Source organism: Trifolium pratense, linkage group LG3 (assembly GCF_020283565.1).
Source record: "Trifolium pratense cultivar HEN17-A07 linkage group LG3, ARS_RC_1.1, whole genome shotgun sequence".
NCBI lineage: Eukaryota > Viridiplantae > Streptophyta > Magnoliopsida > Fabales > Fabaceae > Trifolium > Trifolium pratense.
Window position 1 is genome coordinate 11,880,273 of NC_060061.1, and position 17,618 is coordinate 11,897,890.

A 17,618-nucleotide genomic window follows, 5' to 3' on the forward strand; every position below is an offset into this window, starting at 1 on the left:
CAACTAAAAAAAAACTGGGTCAAACAGTACCTAAATATTATATCTTACTTATATCTAGATTATTTACTTAACTACGAGTACCTAGTACTTAACTAACTACAATCTAATCCTCTATCATTTAACCACGGCTAAACGGTGCCTAAATTTTTTATAACTTGGGAAAAAGTAAAATATGAATATTGAATTGTTTGTAGGGGAGAAGTGTTAAAGGTAGGAGCAGAAGAAATTTTTTTCCTATGGGCTTCGGCTGTCTTTATTATAAAAAAATAAAAAATAATTTTTTTTTTTTTTTTACATTATCAAAAAAAATAATAATAATTTTTTTTCCTAATTTAATTTAATTCAGCTAAGCCCATTTGCAACCCAATATTCAACTAAGCCCATCTATATGAGCGGGTTCGGGTTTTTTTTATCTGATTCAGCGGTGTCGGTTCAAAAACGAAAAAAGATTATAAATATGAGATGAGATGAGATCTTTTGTCTTTCGTTTCAATAAATAACCTAACATCACATCGTTCCAATCCCTACCTTAGCTCTGTTTTGTTCTCCGACATATTTTCTCACATTCACTTTCAGGGTTTTGTTTGACTAAGGTTAATTGATTGTATTAACTTCAATTTATTTTAATTCACACCCAACATCAAAGTTTTTAACTTTATGATATGTTAGATAGATATAATCATATTTGTGTATTTGGGTGGTTTTTTTTTCTTTGTTTGTGATGGTGGTTGTGAGTGCTAATTTATCAGATGGGTTTTTTGCTCCTTTTTTTGTGAGTAAATTTGATGCATGCATGTGTTAGAACTTAGATATTATGATTTTGAAAGTTCCTCATTATTCAAATTTTCAGGTTAAGTGTAATTGGTAGGTGCATTTGAGGTTCTTTTTGTGAGATTATCTGAAAGATGGATCTTGAAGGCAAGAGATTTGGGAGGGGTAAGATCTTGTTCATGTTATTACTTTTGTTGGAATAGTTGACTATGAAGTACAGACACTAGACACGGACAATGCCACATTGACACAGATAATACTTGGGAAAATAACATAATTCAATGTAATCATATGTGTCAGTGTCAGACACTGACGCGTGTCCGTGCTTCATATAGATAGTTGAGTTGGAACACTGTGGAAGCATTTGTTTACCATGGAATGTGTGTCGTAATAGAATCATTTATAGATTGCATACCACATTTAGTTTCCTACTAAGTCAATAGATTGTTAAAAACAAAACATTAGGAGTCGGCAGAGCTTTTTGTTCCGAGGAAAAATGTTTCTTTTCTTCGTTTTCTTTACCGCAAAACTTTGTTGGTTTCTTTGTTCACTGTTATATTAGAGCTTCACGTTCAAAGTATTTCGTGAGGTTTAAACTCGGTGATATATCAAATAGAGCTTAAGAGACCTTTATGATCATGAGGTGATTGTTCATAAAAATCCGGTTGAAGGCATGCTCTTACATTTAAAATTAAAAGCATGAATTACTCAGTTTCTTTCGACATTATGTCACTGATGACTATATAAACTAGTTTTCATGTTCTGTTTGTCACGTAAATCAACTTATGGTCTTATCCTTGGTTTGATTGTTTGATTAACTAGTACTCATGTTCCCTCTTTTTATTACTATGTGGATATGGATAAAAGCTAGTAATATGGATTATCCTTTGTTTTGTAGAAAAAACTTAGAATGGTTCTGTTGGTTGTCACGATTAAATTTGGATGACTTTTCCCATTAATTTCTTTATACTCTGATCGTAGACACTTTTCATGCTTTGACCATGGGACAAAATTCATTTTGAGCAATATAGCTCTATTTTATATTTTTTGTTAGAGAGAACTTTAGGGTAAGGGGATAGTATCCCCTGACCGCTAATCCAAGGAAGGGAAAGCTGATATGTAGACCTTGATTGGGTGCAATCCCCTTATCTTAAAGTTCTCTCTAACAAAAATAAAGATTCCAGTTTCTATCAACCTTCTCTTTTGCTTCTTAATATGCACTGGATGTGTCCTACTTTCGAGCTGTGGTTGATAATTTGTTATAAATGTTTTAAAACTAAGGTGGCTTAAATATTGTTGTAATGTGCATTAATCGGAGCACAATAATTTCATCTTTACATGGATGCCTTTTTTTCCTAACCTTATTGTGGAATGCAATTATGTATATACAAGGTTGTCAATCGAGGATAGTGGAAAGTAGCGGATTGTTAAATTTCCGCTACGTATTAGTGCTATAGTATAGTGCCACTATAGCTGCTATTTGACAATATTTTGTACTAAATAACATATCGCGGAACAATAGCAGTTAGTCAAAATTCCACTACATTATAGCAGTATAGCACCGCTATAACTGCTATTTAACAACACTGCTCTTTAAAAACAATATCCTAACATCATCCCAATCCTTAGCTCTGCTCCATTCTTGGACATAATCTCCTACTAAATCAACACAATGTTAAAAACAAAACATTAGGAGTTGGTAGAGGCGCACAGCTCTCTGTAACGCAGAAATTTTTTATTTTCTTCGTTTTCTGTACCACAAAACTTTCTTGTTTTCTTGGTTCACTGTTATATTGGAGCCTCGCGTTCTTAGAATTTCGTGAGGTTTAAACTCAGTGATATATTAGATGGAGCTTAGGGGGCCTTTATGATCACTCACTAGATGGCCGATCATAAAAACCCTGTTGAATGCTTGCTCTTACATTGAAAATTGTGAATTACCCACCTTTCTTTCAACATTAGGTCACTGATGACTTTATAAACTAGTTTTCATGCTCTCTATCACATAGGTCAACTTGTCCTCGGCCGTTTATTTGAAAAACTAGTGTGTATTGTTTAGTAATATTATTTCTTTGAATCAGGCAATAGAGAACTTGGAGGTGCTCATGATCTCGTAAGTCAATATAAGCTTTGGCCTTACTATGAATTCTTCTGCAAGAAGTCACTTCCACTGTCAATTTCGGAGACACATTATCTTCGCAATGTGGTGGGTGAAACAAAAATCAAGAAGGGAGAAGGAATGGAGCTGGATCAGCTGTGTAAGAACAAGAACACCTATATGAGCGAGAAAAAACCTTCCTTGCGTCCTTTTGACTTGAATGTACTAAGTGAAGCTTTCCATTTAAGAGAAATGGATCCAAATCACATTTCTTCTGTAAGATTTTTAAACTATATTTTCTGGCTGCACGTTTGATCCTTTCTTCAGATTATAGAGAAATCTGCGTCATTCAAATTGTCTTTATGTTTGACTAATATAACATCCTACGCCGATATGTTCTATGTAGGCCAAGAAGGGGCCACCAAATGCAGTGCCAAACTCGGCAAACCAACCTAGAGAGAATGAAAGGAAGAACAAAACGGACGAAAAACATACGAAGCACAAACTATTTCGAATTAAAAATGGAAGTTGTGTTGCTAATAACACAATTAGACAGAATGATTATCAGCCCTCACAATTGAAGAATCAACAAGACAAGGTATGCTCTTTTAGTCCTTCTCCCCGTTGTTATGCATTGTGCCTCTTACATAGAGGGAAATATCGACATAAAAATGTCACAAAAAAGTCGTGCAATTTCTGTACATACTTTCACGTCTTGAAGTAGTAAATACTATGTAATATTTATGTGTAACATAAATTGGACTAATATCCAAATATTTGTCCATTTAATTTTTTTCAGAAGAGAAGGGCTGAGACAAGCTACGATCCTTCTGTTAGCAAGCGATTAAATACTAGACAATGAGGCGGAATTAGCAAGCAATTAAAAACTGACACTAAACATTGGTGATTCTTTTAAAAAAAAAACTGTGAATCTCTTATATTACATACTTCTTGTTACCATTTAGCTCGTCTGCATATGGAAGTACTTAAGTTCTGTCTGAGATGGGATCATGGTCGGATTCTTACCTACGGTGCAATTGCGAAGCAAAAAGTTCTGTGTAAAAAAGTGCTTCCGCTTGTGGTGGTTTGCTGCCGTAGTTTAATGCAGATAGATACAGAGGATTTATAGATCTTTTCAACTTTGTACACTATAATTCTTTATGAAATTAACTGCAATTTTTGGACCATTTTACTTTTGGTTTTGTGGTAAGTGTTAACTATTATTGTTCATGATTTTGTTCTCAAGTTTATGATGTTTTTATTCTTACCATTTTTGTTATAATTCATGTTTTTTCTGCTTTGGCATTTAATTTTGAGATCAACTAGTTGAGGAAGAAGCTAAAAAATTGACATGTTTAGAATCTGGGATTTTCACAAACAGATGTATGTAATATTTATATAAATATTATAAAATGCTCGTCCATTGTAGAAGCCGTCTAAAGACAACTGTTAGATATTGGTTTCTTTTAAAAAAATAAATAAAATATCATTTTAAATTATCTTTAGGTAACCAGAAATATTTTATGTATTGCATCATGAATGATACTTAGAAAAAAATTCTTATATTAAAGATCAGAAGGCGTGGTATTTTCCAAACTCTTCATACTTGACATTTTTTCTATGCACTAGAAGCAGGGTCGGTATTTAAATGAGTCTCGTGAACAAATTATAATAATAGTACTTTTTTCTTATACAAAAATCTTAATTTATCAACAGTCAATCTCTTCAATTTTTACTATTAAAAGGAAGCTTGAATTGCTCCTACACCTTCATTGTGATGATGTGACACCTCTAAGAAAATTTCTTACAAAAGAATATATCAATAATGAAAATAAAAAATTTAATTAAAAGTGACCAACTAATATTATAAGACCTTTTTTTTTATTTATGTTTCGGTAATATTTCAGATAGAGACATAAATGATACTATAATCACGAAATTCTCATGATTGTTGGAATTCTAAAATGAAAAATTTAATTAAAAGGGAACAACTAATATATAAGACCTACAATTTTTATTTTTTTTTTATCAAATAAGACCTACAATTTTATGTTTCAGTTATGTTTATCTACATAATAATAATAATAATAATAATATATTTTTTTAATTATAAAAAGAAACTTAAGTAGCTCCTAGGTAAGCATTGTGATGATGTGACACCTCTAAAAAAAATTCACATTTCTATTGAAACTTTACCAATTTCTCTTAATTATTAAATCTAAAATAATATGAAATAAAATTTATCCCAAGCCTCTATTTAAAAATTGTCTCACAATTTATTTTGTGAGAAACTGATTTTTACGCTTTTTTATTCATTGCTACAGATCTAATTTCAGTTACAAATTAACTTTCAAACAAAGAAGCCAACGAGATTCTTATATATATAAAAAAAATAAAACAACGAGACGATATTTCATTTCAGTTGGTAATTTGATCTTTTTTTTTTTTTTTTTATAATTAATTGAGATCGAACCCAAAACCTATAATATACTACTCAAACATCTCACCACTAGATCAAACATAGTGGCTTAAAGTGCCGAAAATATATTTTTTACTTATATGAATCGGAATAGAATCATCTGTGAACTTGTATTTTTAGACATAATGTTAAACACACTGTTACGAACGCTATTGGATCTTAATTAATGTCGTCATATTGATTAACCGAGCGAGACATTGGAGATAATAGGGACAACGGATCTCCCTTCATTTGCTGGATATGAAAATGTATGATGAAAGATAGGTGTGAACATATTCAAAACTTCGAAAGTATATAATCGATCATAAGGATACATTAAATAATTATTATATATACAAACGTCGTTGTACTCCTTTCTAAAAGTCAAACTCCTCTTTAACGATGCTTGTGTATATTTACGGCGACACCACCCCAAAACTCTGGTGGGCTCGTAATCAACAAGAGTTGTTCATAACCCACGCCGCCGGTGTTGGGTGGCTTTTGTTCAACCAGCAACGCTCCGTCTTCATGTCCACGACCACTGTGAAGTTGGTTTTCTAGTTTGTTTTACCTAGATTTAGTTCAAATCTGAATTTTTCAGGTTTGATTGCGTTTCGGTTGTTGCCGTCGGAGTTTGGATTTCGAGCTGGTGTGTCGCTGCCATGTTCTTCTGTGGTGGTTGGGCTTGATTCACTACCGTATATATATGGGGGAACTATCAAATGAGAGGATTTGTTGTTGTGAGAGATGAGAGGAGTAAATATAGACCTTCGGATCAAAATGAAAGGTTGAGATTAAAAGCTCCATCTTAAGTCTCACATACATCTCTTTTTCCAAAGCGACTCCTTCGATTCCCACCCCCTTCCCCTTCCTTCGTTCTCTCTGGCAAAGCATGGGTTTTTTAATTTAATCAAGTCAAATTACAATGAATTTTTATCTCTGTTACGAAGCTTAAGCTAATTCTTAACTATGAACCGTTTTTCATCTATTTTTTCAAGTGTAACCCTTTTTCAAGATGAGAATTTATTTATGATAAACACTGCTACTGCAATATACAACGATATAAGTATGAAATTTTATTGATAACTAATCTCCAACAAGGAATCCATGCGGAACACTGGATGAATTTTTTCCACCAAACCAAATTTTTTCCATACATAAGGAATAACTAGAAATCGGACATCTGATAACTTATTTAAGGAGTCAAGACTCTTACTATTTAAACTAATTTATTATTAATAATAATTTTATTTTTATTTTTGACAAATGGATAATCATTTCCTTACAAATTGATACACTTATATAAATATTTGTATGTCCCAATTAATTTTTGTTGGTTATCTCGGAGACCTCCATAGCCGCTTTGAATATGACTTCAACCGCTTTCTCAATGCAAAACTTGAATTTCTTTTCATCAATGAATCCCTTTAGAGTTCTCAAGCTGATTTTTAGTATTTTCACGTAGCTCACAATTGTAATGTTTACATTCTACAACCACACACAATAGATAATTAAGCGTGTTAGAACTAAAATTAATAATATGTACATTTTATTGAATCCAAACCTAACTTTCGTGAAGAAATTAAATTTCTATATTAAGATATCTTATCATATGCCTTATATGCACATGTTAACAAGACCCTTTTCTATATAAGTGTAAAAATGTGTGTGCACGAACGCAAGTGAAATGTGGTGTGTGGGAACTCAAACTTAATGCTAATTTTAAACCAAAATAGAACAATAAATAATGAAGATAAAACTAAAGACACACTGTTTTTGGTGGTGAGAAACAATAACAAAAAATACTAATAGTATAAAATATACTCCAAAATTTTAACAAAATTATAATGTGAATGTTTTTTTTTTCTTTTCAAAAGGCTAGTGTGAAATTGATGATGTTAAATTCATTGTCAATTTAAACATAAAAAAAAGTATATATACATACCTCGGATCCACCTGTCCCAGCAAAATAAAACCCATTTACAGGATGATTTTCCAAACTCATACTCTCTATTGGCCCAACCATGTTTGAGATATTAACACTTGAGCGTCCCAATGTGTTATAGATTATTTTAGCCACAGCCTAAAACACCAATAAAATAGAGAACATTATTAATTTAAAAAAGCTTTTAAACTAAGCAAAATACGTAATTGTTTTAAATTAAATTATAAAAAAAATTGTGTTAAATTTCATGTTTTATCTTTATACAAAATAGTAGTAATAAATATTACTCCATTCATGTCGAAATATATATATCACTTTAGTAGTAATAAACATATATAGCATGAAAATAGAATTATAAGAAATTTTACAAAATTTCTCTTTATTTTTATTATTTTTTTATTAACTCTCATATTTTCAGAGAAAAGGGATCCTGATAATCTAGATTTAAGCCACGGGGTAATTAAAGTCTAGGTAAGTAAAGTCTAATCAAGAATTGTTCCTACCAAAAATTGAACTTGAGTTTTTCCGAATGAGTCGTCCTGGGGAGTTCATTAACCAATTGAATCTAATGTCTTGGTTTCTCTTTATTATTTTTGATGCATACCAAATTACTACTCCCTCCATTTTTTTTAAGTGTCATTTTAGCATAAAGTTCTCCAACTAATATAGTGGATAGCTTTACTCTTTAGCATAATTTTAATTTAATTTAAAGCTATAGATAAATTAAAATAAATTAGATTAAAAATTTAATAGTCAGTCCCCGTGAGCTTAGCTCAATTGGCAGGACGACATTACATTTTATATGCAAGGGTCGAAGTTCAAACTCCGGACATCTCACTATCCACTTTAAAGGTGAAATTTCTAGACACTAAGATACTTGACAAAACAAATTTAATAGTCAAAATTATTAAACTAATGATATTTAAAAGTTTTGTCAATGATATGAAGTAAAAAAAAAGTCAATTGAAATACGAGATGTGAAATTTTATAATAAAAAAAACACAGAATAAATGTTAATGTTGGTGTATATTTAAAGGAATGAAAAACATACTTAAAGCTATTATAAAATGACATATAAATTGCGACAAACATTTTTTTGTTATAATGGCATATATATGTGCGTTTAATTTGTTAAAAAAATAGTAGATTGGACCGTACAACCTTTATTGTATCCTTTTTGATTTAGAAATTGATTATAGTACTGAACAATGTAAGTAGCAAGGGACAAAACAAAAACAAGAATTTTTGTCCCCAACTGAATCAAATGACAATTGTTTGTCCACAGTACAACTATAAAAAATACGAAAATATCCATTTTATTTTCAAATATAAAAAATATTATCGCCCTATATCTCCTCAGTATGGTTTTGTCATGTTTTGTACTATCGTGTTCTGTCATATACTTCCTCCGTCCCAAAATATAAGAGAAAATTGGTTAAAGAAAGTTGATATATTTGGTTAAAAATTTAGACTAAATACATGAACTTTATTTGATCAATTTTCCCTTATATTTTGGGACGGATGAAGTACTATTTTGTCCCGTACTTATTGTTTTGCAAATCAAACTCACAAATATATTGTGCAATAGATTAGGTAGATGGGTAGAGTCTTAGGTATCAAAACTAATATATGAATGAATGAAAAATAAATACATTAAATTATGTATGTGTGACGCACCTCAGGCCCTCTTAATTTCATTTCCAAATCCATAAGCAAACCTATAAGATGAACACCGAAAGAATGCCTTTTTCTTTGGATTAGTTTACGGGTTTCCCAAACAAATTGAAGAGGGTATGATTGGTTTATTAGCTTGGGTATTGGTATATGTAAAAAAGATACTTGATTCCCCCAAAGACCTTTGGACTCTGGTTTTTGCATTTCCTTCAATGATTGGTAACCTACATTTCGTGTATTGAGCATTACCACCGCTGTGGAATTTGATGTTTTTGTCTTTTCATTCATCTCTTCCATATATAACCTAATCCCATAGAAGATCATACCACAAACCACATCGTTTATTGTCTGCACCATGCCAAAAATTAATTAACATCAATTAATTTAATTAGAGTTAAACATTTTTTTTTATTCTAATTATAATTGACAAAACTTGATTATGGTCACCATGTTAAATTATAATGTATGTACTATATTTTAGAAAAATAATGTGTACTAGTATTTTTTAATCTAGGTTCTTTGCAATCACAACTTAGTGATTGCACATATAGTGATTTACATATTAAAAAATAATCTATCTTGATTAATGAAATCTTACCACTCGAAGCTTTGATTTGATTTCTTTGATCTGATCAAGAGATAATGATATGTTTAACAAAGTAAAAGGCTGAGATTCAGTTCCTTCATATCCTGACCGTATAGGTGTTTTGTCATCTTCAATCAATCTTGTCTTGATTATGGTTGAGCCAAAATCTGATAATGAGCTAAAAAAGGAGAAAATATTTAGACATAGTTTCTTGAATAAGCTTTTGTTTGCATATTTTGAATCTAATTTTGTTTTTCTTCGTGAAGGAAAAGACAGAGGAAGAGAAGGATCATCAGCTCTTTGAAGACAAGAAAGAAGAGCACTCATGAGAGAGTAACCATCACCAAGTGCATGATGAATTTGGAATATTAATGTGCCACCAGCATTGGTTGTTGGATATTTAATCAAATGAATTTCCCTAAGTGGTTTATCTTGAGGTGTTCTTGAACTTAGAATACTTGTTACATAGTCACTAACATAGTTGTCATATAATTCATTTGATGATGATGATGATGCATTAGTAGTGATTTCAGGAAACTTAGGAATCTTTACGTGTTCTTCAACATTCACTTCAACCTTTTGCCATGTCATCTTACCATATATGTCTCTTACCTATTTTGCAAATTAAATAACAATTATGATTAATAGGTGTATATATAATTTATATGCACGGTCAGTGTAAAGTTATTTTACACATGCTTCAAACAATATACCGACACATCATGTATGATATTTAAAAACACATGATGTGTCACATTCATTAAATGATGTGACAACGCATCATTCTATGTATATGTAAAAAAACTATATATATAATGTAGAGTACAAGCAAGTTAATTACTAATAAATAAAGTATGGAAGAGATGTTGAACCATAATAGAGGAGAAGCGTGGATTAATATGGATGAAGATATCTTTGAGGAAAGGTATAATTTGTAAGTCATCAATTGGAATAGCGAATTCCATAAAGACAAACACATATGAACATATCACAGAGCTGTTGAAATACTGTCCATGAGGACTCACTGGTTCTTCAAACTCTTCATAGACTTTGTCCATTATGTTATGCTGTGGTGTGTGTGTGTCAATTTGCTATCAAAAGCCAAGCTGGTATCATGATATATATACTACTCCCTCCTCTCGTTTCTTTTTAAGTGTCGTTTTGAAATAGTAACATCAAATTAGTGAAGTGTTTTTTTGCATTTTTTCTTCCTATTATACCCTCATTTTAATCCACCAATAAATTCCGGAATTTTTTCATACGGTTTCTCTTTTCAATAAATTTAATATGTTATGTACCAAAAAGAAAATTTAATATATTCTTTTTTTTTTTTTGTTTACAATGAGTTGGGAATCGAACTCAAGACCTATAGCGTACTACCCAAATCCCTCACCACCGCTAGACCAAACCTAGTCATTTTAATATATTCTCTTTCTCTTTCCAAATATATAGCATTAATTAATTAATTAATTTTATTGAAAAAAAATAAGAGTAATTGACAAACGGTATAATTAACAAATTGTACCCTTAAAATACTAAAAGACAGTTAAATAAGAACGTTAAATTTGTAGTCAAACCACACTTAAAAAGGAACTGAGGGAGTAAAAGTAACAATAACATTTTGTATATAATTACGACATAGAGCTACACAGCTTTGATTTTTAAGTGATGCATAAATGTTGATTGTATTACTCGGATTTGGATTGCATGCAGTCATGCAGTCAGAGAAGATGTGACCGTCTGATTAAAATCCGGCGGTCCAGATATAAATCAGTTATACAGTCTGGTTTAATCTTCTTTATATTTAAACCGTCCGATCTTAATCAGACTGCCAATAATTATATGACTGGTTTAATCTTCTTCCTCTTTTATTTAGATAGATTAATTAAAACTTAAAAGTATGGTTTGAAGCTAAGCTAGGTGCCATATGCATCACGTTAAACCTTAAGATCCCCTTAATAGGGTCCCCTTTAAGTGCCATATGCATCACGTTAAACCTTAAGATCCCCTTAATAGGGTCCCCTTTCTCTAATGGTGAACCACACCAACTTAACACATAATTCTATTTTATTTAAATAAATAAAATTTGTTGTAAATTATTTATTTATCTGTTGTAAAACATTTATTTAATCTATAAATTTAAAAGCATTTTTAATTTCTATTTATATTTGATCCCCAACGTGAAATTTAATAGAATTATTTAATAAAATTAAATAATTTTTCAAAGCACTCTTCTGATATGTGGTAATCCACATAGACACTCTTGTTAGATGTCGGTAATTGCTAAAATTAAATCTCTCTTGTTTGGTTGGAAGTCTCATAAGTATCTATCGGGTTTCATTTAATTTCATTTCTTTATGCGCAGGAGCGGTGGATGGTGAGGCTAGAAACGTTCGTTGGATTATTTTGATCATATTCAGGAGGTCCTGGAGTTAGGAAAGTTAGGAAAGTTAGGAAGTTCAATCTTGATTTATTAGATATATATTTGAAGTTCAAGGTACTTATAAGGGTAGGGTCAAGATAAAAAACAATTACTCCCATCTGCACATTATGACATTATCTAGTTTCGTTTTATAAGTGTGTCAAGGGGGCAGAGAATGGTCGGAGGATGCTCATATGTTTCCGGCCTCTCCTCCAAATTTATTCTCTACCTCCATTTTCCATCACAAGGAGACATTTTTCTCCATCCTCATCTCCACACATTCCCATGGTAACCGTGGACATCCTAACACTATATTTCGATATTTTTTTTTTTTTGACTCAAAATAAGGATATTCATTCATTCCAATAATTGATACAGTACATCACATGCAAATACAAATTCAACATAGCTAAAAACAAAAAGGATGAAACTGCAAACAATCTCACAGCATCCATGTTAATAGCATACAACGGCAATTGCAATATGCCTACAAATAATATAATATGATAAAAGTCACCAGAATGTCCATGCTTCCGGATCTGCAACGATGATGCCCAAATCATTGATCGAATCTGCAATTGATTGAAATCTACCTTTCAAAATGAACCAAACGAACACCGCAACAAGACGGACAAACAAACGCCGTAACAATGACGACCACCAACAAAGCGCCGCACTCAGACGACGAAATCACAAAACAAGAAAAACAAAACTAAAAAACTTAATTTATGTGAAATCACTTATTTAAATGGAAAGAAAATAAAAAAAACAACTTAGAGGGGTGATTTTGAGTCAAAAATTGACCCAAAAACCACCCCTCCTTGGTGGATGATGAAGAAGAAAAGCAAAATAGGGTTAGAAGAGAGGGGGAGCGGCGGCTATGTTTAATAAAATTAGTGTTACTATATTTCGATATTTATTCCTCTAATTTTTTTTTAAAAGCACAGCATATTTCTTTCTGTTTTAACAAACATATTGCTTCAGTAACAAAATAAATATAAAAAATCTTTAGTTCAACAATATAAACATAGAAAAAAACTCCTGGACAAAAACTCAACATGCATAATTAATATAGGAATATTCGGTCTCCATGAGCTTAATTAGCTCGGTTAGTAGGATACCACATTTTATATAGGGGTCGGAGTTTAAACTTCGGACACTTCACTTTTTCATCTTAAAAGGTGGAATTTCTAACCATTATACTTAGACAAAAAAAAAAGGAAAATTCTACTAAAGGCAATTATAGAATTGCCAATGATGATAATTTAAAATATTATTAAGGCAGTTATTCAACAAAAGTAGACAAATAAATAATATACTAACTAGAACTTTGACCCATGCGGTGCATAGGTCTAATTAGCTGAATATGTAACAATTATAGTGTAATGTTGTTTCTTTTGATTTCTCATCATAGTGCAGTGTATTTTCTGTCTTAGTGTGGTGTATTTTGTTTTCTCGCTTTATGCGGTGTTTATTTGTTTTAAGTTAAAGGATTAAGTTTGATCTAGTGCAGATGCAATCAATGATTTTTGTGTCATCAAAGCTACAGATCTGAAGACATAGATATTCTAAATACTTCAATATAGAGCCTATTTGGATTGACTTTGTTTTTAGCTTATGTGAAACAACTTATGTAAATAAATAAGCTTTTATGTATTATTATAAGCTTTTTAAGGTAGTTTATGAGAAAACAGCTTATAAAGATACAAATTTTGTTAGTAAAAACTTATAAATTAACATAAAACTTTATTTATTTACATAAGCTATTTTCATAAACTCAAAAATAAGTCAAATCCAAACAGACCCAAAATATGAAGGCTTAAGCAATTTGCAGTTTTATGCTATTAACACGAATGTTGTGAGTATGCTATCCTTTTTATGCTTTCGTAAATTTATCCTTTTTATTTTTATCAATTTTGAATTTGTATTACATCAATTTACTCTATGAATTTTAATGAATGAATATTGTTTATTTATTAAAAGAATAGTTTACAACTTTGACCACAAAAAAAATAAAAAAAAATAGGTTAAAACTTTACACCGAAAAAACCAATTGTTTGCATCTTTACTATATAGCAAAGTTGAATTGAACTACTGTCCAGGGCCATGGGCATCAAATCTATTTATTTTTTAATTGTATACCATATATAAATGTAAATAGTAAAAGTAAAATTTATATTATTATTTAAACATTACATTGATATAAAATTAATAAATGTTATTAAATAAAATGTAAAATAAAAACAATTTATTATGTACACAATTTTAACAAGTGAAGGGTCTAACCGTGACACTAAAATTAAAATGTTGATATGAAAAATTGAAGAGTCAGATTTTAGTTTCTTATAGTTAACGATCACAAGGTACAATATCCTTACCCTAATTTGTGAGTCTCTTTTCTTTGTAATCACTTCATCTCTAATCTGTTAACACCTTACAAGAAAGAAACAAAATTGCATATTCCATTGTTAATTGTTTGACAAAATCAAACTCTGTTAAATCTTAATAGTGAAATAGAAGTGACTGACTTACTTTTGACATACTGTTACTACGGAATTTGCTGCGATATACTAATTCACAGACCAAATTTTACATTTATTCCATTAAAATTAGCTTATACTACATATTTACATAAAGGAAAAAATAATGAAAATCGTAAGAAACTCCAAGGGAGCACGACATTAGCTCCTGAAGTAGAAGTTCAGCATTTTCCTTATTATAACATCTCAAAGAAGTAGAAGTTCAGGATTTTCCTTGTTATAACATCTCAAAAAATGACATAATCAATTTCAAAAATAGGATAAAATAATTGCATATATATACATATATATATATATATATATATATATATATATATATATATATATATATATATATATAGGAGTTGCTAACGTACACCTACTTATTTTTTAGAAGGAGTGTTTTAGCAACATGCACCTCAAGGTGTATGTTACCACTTTTTAGTTATGACTTGCTAATACACACCTTCTAAAAAACAAGTGGGTGTACGTTAGCAAAACCCTATATATATATATATATTTTACGGAAATCAACTTATATTTGTTTAATCTTGTTTTCGTTAAACCAACATCAATTAGGTGACAATCTCACGGTCACGGTCTTGAAGCCGAAGAGCATTGTGTGTTTCTACTTCTGAAATGCAAGTGCAGTAGCAGTAGTTGTTGATATTTTGAACAACTATTAGGTACCAATTCATATCAGACCACACTAGAATAGAACATGTCTAAAAAATAATCCAAAAACCAAATATTCCTATATGTTGCAATTATTAAAACATTGAGTTGGATGGGGGTTGAGGGAAAATAGACACAAGTTTATATAAAAATGCTAAGAAAACACATTTTATTAATTCATTCTCTCTTACTGGTTAAAATTACTGCATGTCTCACTAAATTTTGTTGAAAACACTCATCGACGATGTATTATAATATCTCCGGCAAAAGTAAAGGTAAAACTATAACTATACCCACACTGCGAGGCTAAAGAAAAGCCCGCCCATAGGACCAAAAGCTCCCAAATCCCCACCGCAAAGCACATTAGTAAAACATCATTCTTAATCTTATTAGAGTTTTGTATTAACATGTATAATTGTTCTGTTTGGCCTAACTTATCATGGTCTTAAAAGGTATTTTAATATTAAAGCTAAAATAAGATGTTTAAAAATAAAGCTAAAGTTGTTCGGTTAATTGCAATTCTCTTTAACTTATTGTGCTTTTGGACCTCATTTTACTCTCACCCACAAAATAGAAGCCAACTAGTTGATGAAATGGTGTATACAAGAACAAATGACATGACAGTAATCCAATCTTGTAATACTAATAACAAGAAAACTTTAATATCCCTAGGTTAAAAAACAAGAATAACAATATGGCCTCCGTAAGGGAGTTTAGCACAGAGTGCATGATTTCCAACGCGCATTCAGCCAAGCAGATCAAAAGAAAAACTAAGTAACAATAGCTTTCATGGAGTAAGCTGTATGCCTTTTCCCCTCTTATAATCAATCACAAGGTCAAACTCTCGAAAGAGGTTATTATGGATAGATTGAAATACACAACAAAGTATTAATCATCCATGAAGCCTAAAAACTCCTTTTACAATAAAACCCAAAAAACAGGTGTAACATTGCATAATTAAATCAATTTTTTAGGACACGATTAGTGAATAAATCCTTCCAAACTAAAGGAATATTTGAAGCACAAAGAAAGGCATACCCGAATGAGCAAAATTATTATTTGGCTTTGTCTTCTTCCTTCATCTTCTTCGCCCACTTTCTCTTCTTGTACTCAAGCAACATATCCGGCATCTTCTCCATCAACTTAGCAGTGTTTGCCCTCTTCTCGGCCGCTATCCTATCAACCTTATGTCCTTTTCGCCTCGTCCTCATTTCCTTCCTTTCAGGATCATAAGTCCAATCTTCCCCAGCAAGAAGAACTTCTTTACGAATTCGTGCCCTATGCCGAGCACTAATACTAAGCGGCTTCCATGCCCCTAGCTCCCAGTACCCGTACACTCCCTTGGCCAATTCATCCTTGTATTTCGCTAACTTCTCACGCCATGGATATTGATATTCCGCTACCGCCTTCGCCACTGAACCAGCAGCTTTTCCTGCCATAACCCCCTTTTACCTTCTCTCTACAAGCAGCACACATGATAATAATAAATACTCAATCAGGACATTTCACAAACAGCTTCTATGCATGCACAAAATCAATAATTAACAATTTCTACAATGTTCATTTTTCACAATAGTTCTCTAAATTTATTGCAGAGCGATGATATTGTACAACATTATGGTTAAAAACATAGCATCAAGCAGTATTGCGATGGAATCGCGTTCTCTCGCGCGCTACAGAGGAATGGAAGGAAAATCTGAAAAATTGAATTAAATAAAGTAAGAAGAAGAAAACCTGGATGAATTTCTCACAGATTCTTGCGGCTGAAGATCAACTCCGGCAGTGTTTTCCGGCGAGATTTTGCTTTTCGCGGCCAAATGAGTTCAGTTCGTCTCCAATCCAATCTAACTTGTCACTGATACTACACAAGGTAACGCGCAGTGATGAATATTATGGGCTCTCCAAAACAAAGTAGATTGGGCTTGGGTCCATTAAGAAGAATCCCATAATTTGTTTTGAAATATTTTCTTTCCCCATTTTTCTTTTCTCCTCCTAGAATTTCATTTTTGTCCTTGCCTTGCTTAAAAAATTCGGAATGCATTTTTTGAAACTGTTTTGTCGTTAAAAATAATATTTAAACTAGGAAAACACGTTTCAAAGTTTTTTCACAAGAACAAAAATGAAATTTCAGGAAGGAGAAAAACACGTGGAGGGAAGAGAATTTTTCTTTTATTTTAACAAAATCTTTTGCTTTTTGATAATGAAAAACCAATTTACACCAAGTTATTATTTTGCTTTTTTCAAAATGAAAATATACTAATTGCTTATATTATTTAGTAATTGTTGTATTATATAGGAAGTGGAAATTGAATCATCAGTCTTATCGTTATACTAAGTCCAAAAAAAATGATTTAATCATCTCTATAAAAAAGTCAACTCTATATCTTCTTTAGTAACTAGAGGAGTGCTAGCAACACACTATTTAACAAACACACTCTAACACACTTTTTTTTATTGGTTAAAATTTATA

The 17,618-nt window shown here is 31.2% G+C and overlaps 3 protein-coding genes across 3 annotated transcripts; 1 reads left to right on the forward strand and 2 right to left on the reverse strand.

Annotated features, from left to right (window-relative positions):
* Window positions 1-331: 331 nt before the first annotated feature.
* LOC123914316 (probable mediator of RNA polymerase II transcription subunit 19b) lies at window positions 332-4,075 on the forward strand. Its single transcript, XM_045965421.1, has 5 exons — window positions 332-593; window positions 851-936; window positions 2,853-3,145; window positions 3,276-3,467; window positions 3,669-4,075. Exons 2-5 carry the CDS (start codon window positions 906-908, stop codon window positions 3,729-3,731), a joined length of 579 nt encoding a protein of 192 aa, XP_045821377.1. The 5' UTR covers window positions 332-593; window positions 851-905; the 3' UTR covers window positions 3,732-4,075.
* A 2,575-nt stretch (window positions 4,076-6,650) lies between these two features.
* Window positions 6,651-10,594, reverse strand: LOC123914317 (wax ester synthase/diacylglycerol acyltransferase 4-like). Its single transcript, XM_045965422.1, has 5 exons — window positions 10,405-10,594; window positions 9,545-10,144; window positions 8,950-9,294; window positions 7,273-7,410; window positions 6,651-6,815 (listed from the first exon to the last, which is right to left on the reverse strand). Exons 1-5 carry the CDS (start codon window positions 10,588-10,590, stop codon window positions 6,651-6,653), a joined length of 1,434 nt encoding a protein of 477 aa, XP_045821378.1. The 5' UTR covers window positions 10,591-10,594.
* Window positions 10,595-15,766: 5,172 nt separating this feature from the next.
* LOC123914318 lies at window positions 15,767-17,037 on the reverse strand. The gene is made up of 2 exons (XM_045965423.1): window positions 16,883-17,037; window positions 15,767-16,607 (listed from the first exon to the last, which is right to left on the reverse strand). Exon 2 carries the CDS (start codon window positions 16,585-16,587, stop codon window positions 16,204-16,206), a length of 384 nt encoding a protein of 127 aa, XP_045821379.1. The 5' UTR covers window positions 16,588-16,607; window positions 16,883-17,037; the 3' UTR covers window positions 15,767-16,203.
* Window positions 17,038-17,618: the final 581 nt, after the last annotated feature.

Excerpts from the sequence above, each read along its gene's own strand:
- LOC123914316 (XM_045965421.1), top strand. The coding sequence starts at position 906 with ATGGATCTTGAAGGCAAGAGATTTGGGAGGG. Across the intron at positions 3,146-3,275 it reads ATCCAAATCACATTTCTTCT|GCCAAGAAGGGGCCACCAAA; the intron begins GTAAGATTTTTA and ends TGTTCTATGTAG. Across the intron at positions 3,468-3,668 it reads TGAAGAATCAACAAGACAAG|AAGAGAAGGGCTGAGACAAG; the intron begins GTATGCTCTTTT and ends AATTTTTTTCAG.
- LOC123914317 (XM_045965422.1), bottom strand. The coding sequence starts at position 10,590 with ATGGACAAAGTCTATGAAGAGTTTGAAGAACCAGTGAGTCCTCATGGA. Across the intron at positions 7,411-8,949 it reads TGAAATTAAGAGGGCCTGAG|GCTGTGGCTAAAATAATCTA; the intron begins GTGCGTCACACA and ends TTGGTGTTTTAG. Across the intron at positions 6,816-7,272 it reads CTGGGACAGGTGGATCCGAG|AATGTAAACATTACAATTGT; the intron begins GTATGTATATAT and ends GTGTGGTTGTAG.
- LOC123914318 (XM_045965423.1), bottom strand. The coding sequence starts at position 16,587 with ATGGCAGGAAAAGCTGCTGGTTCAGTGGCGAAGGCGGTAGCGGAATAT.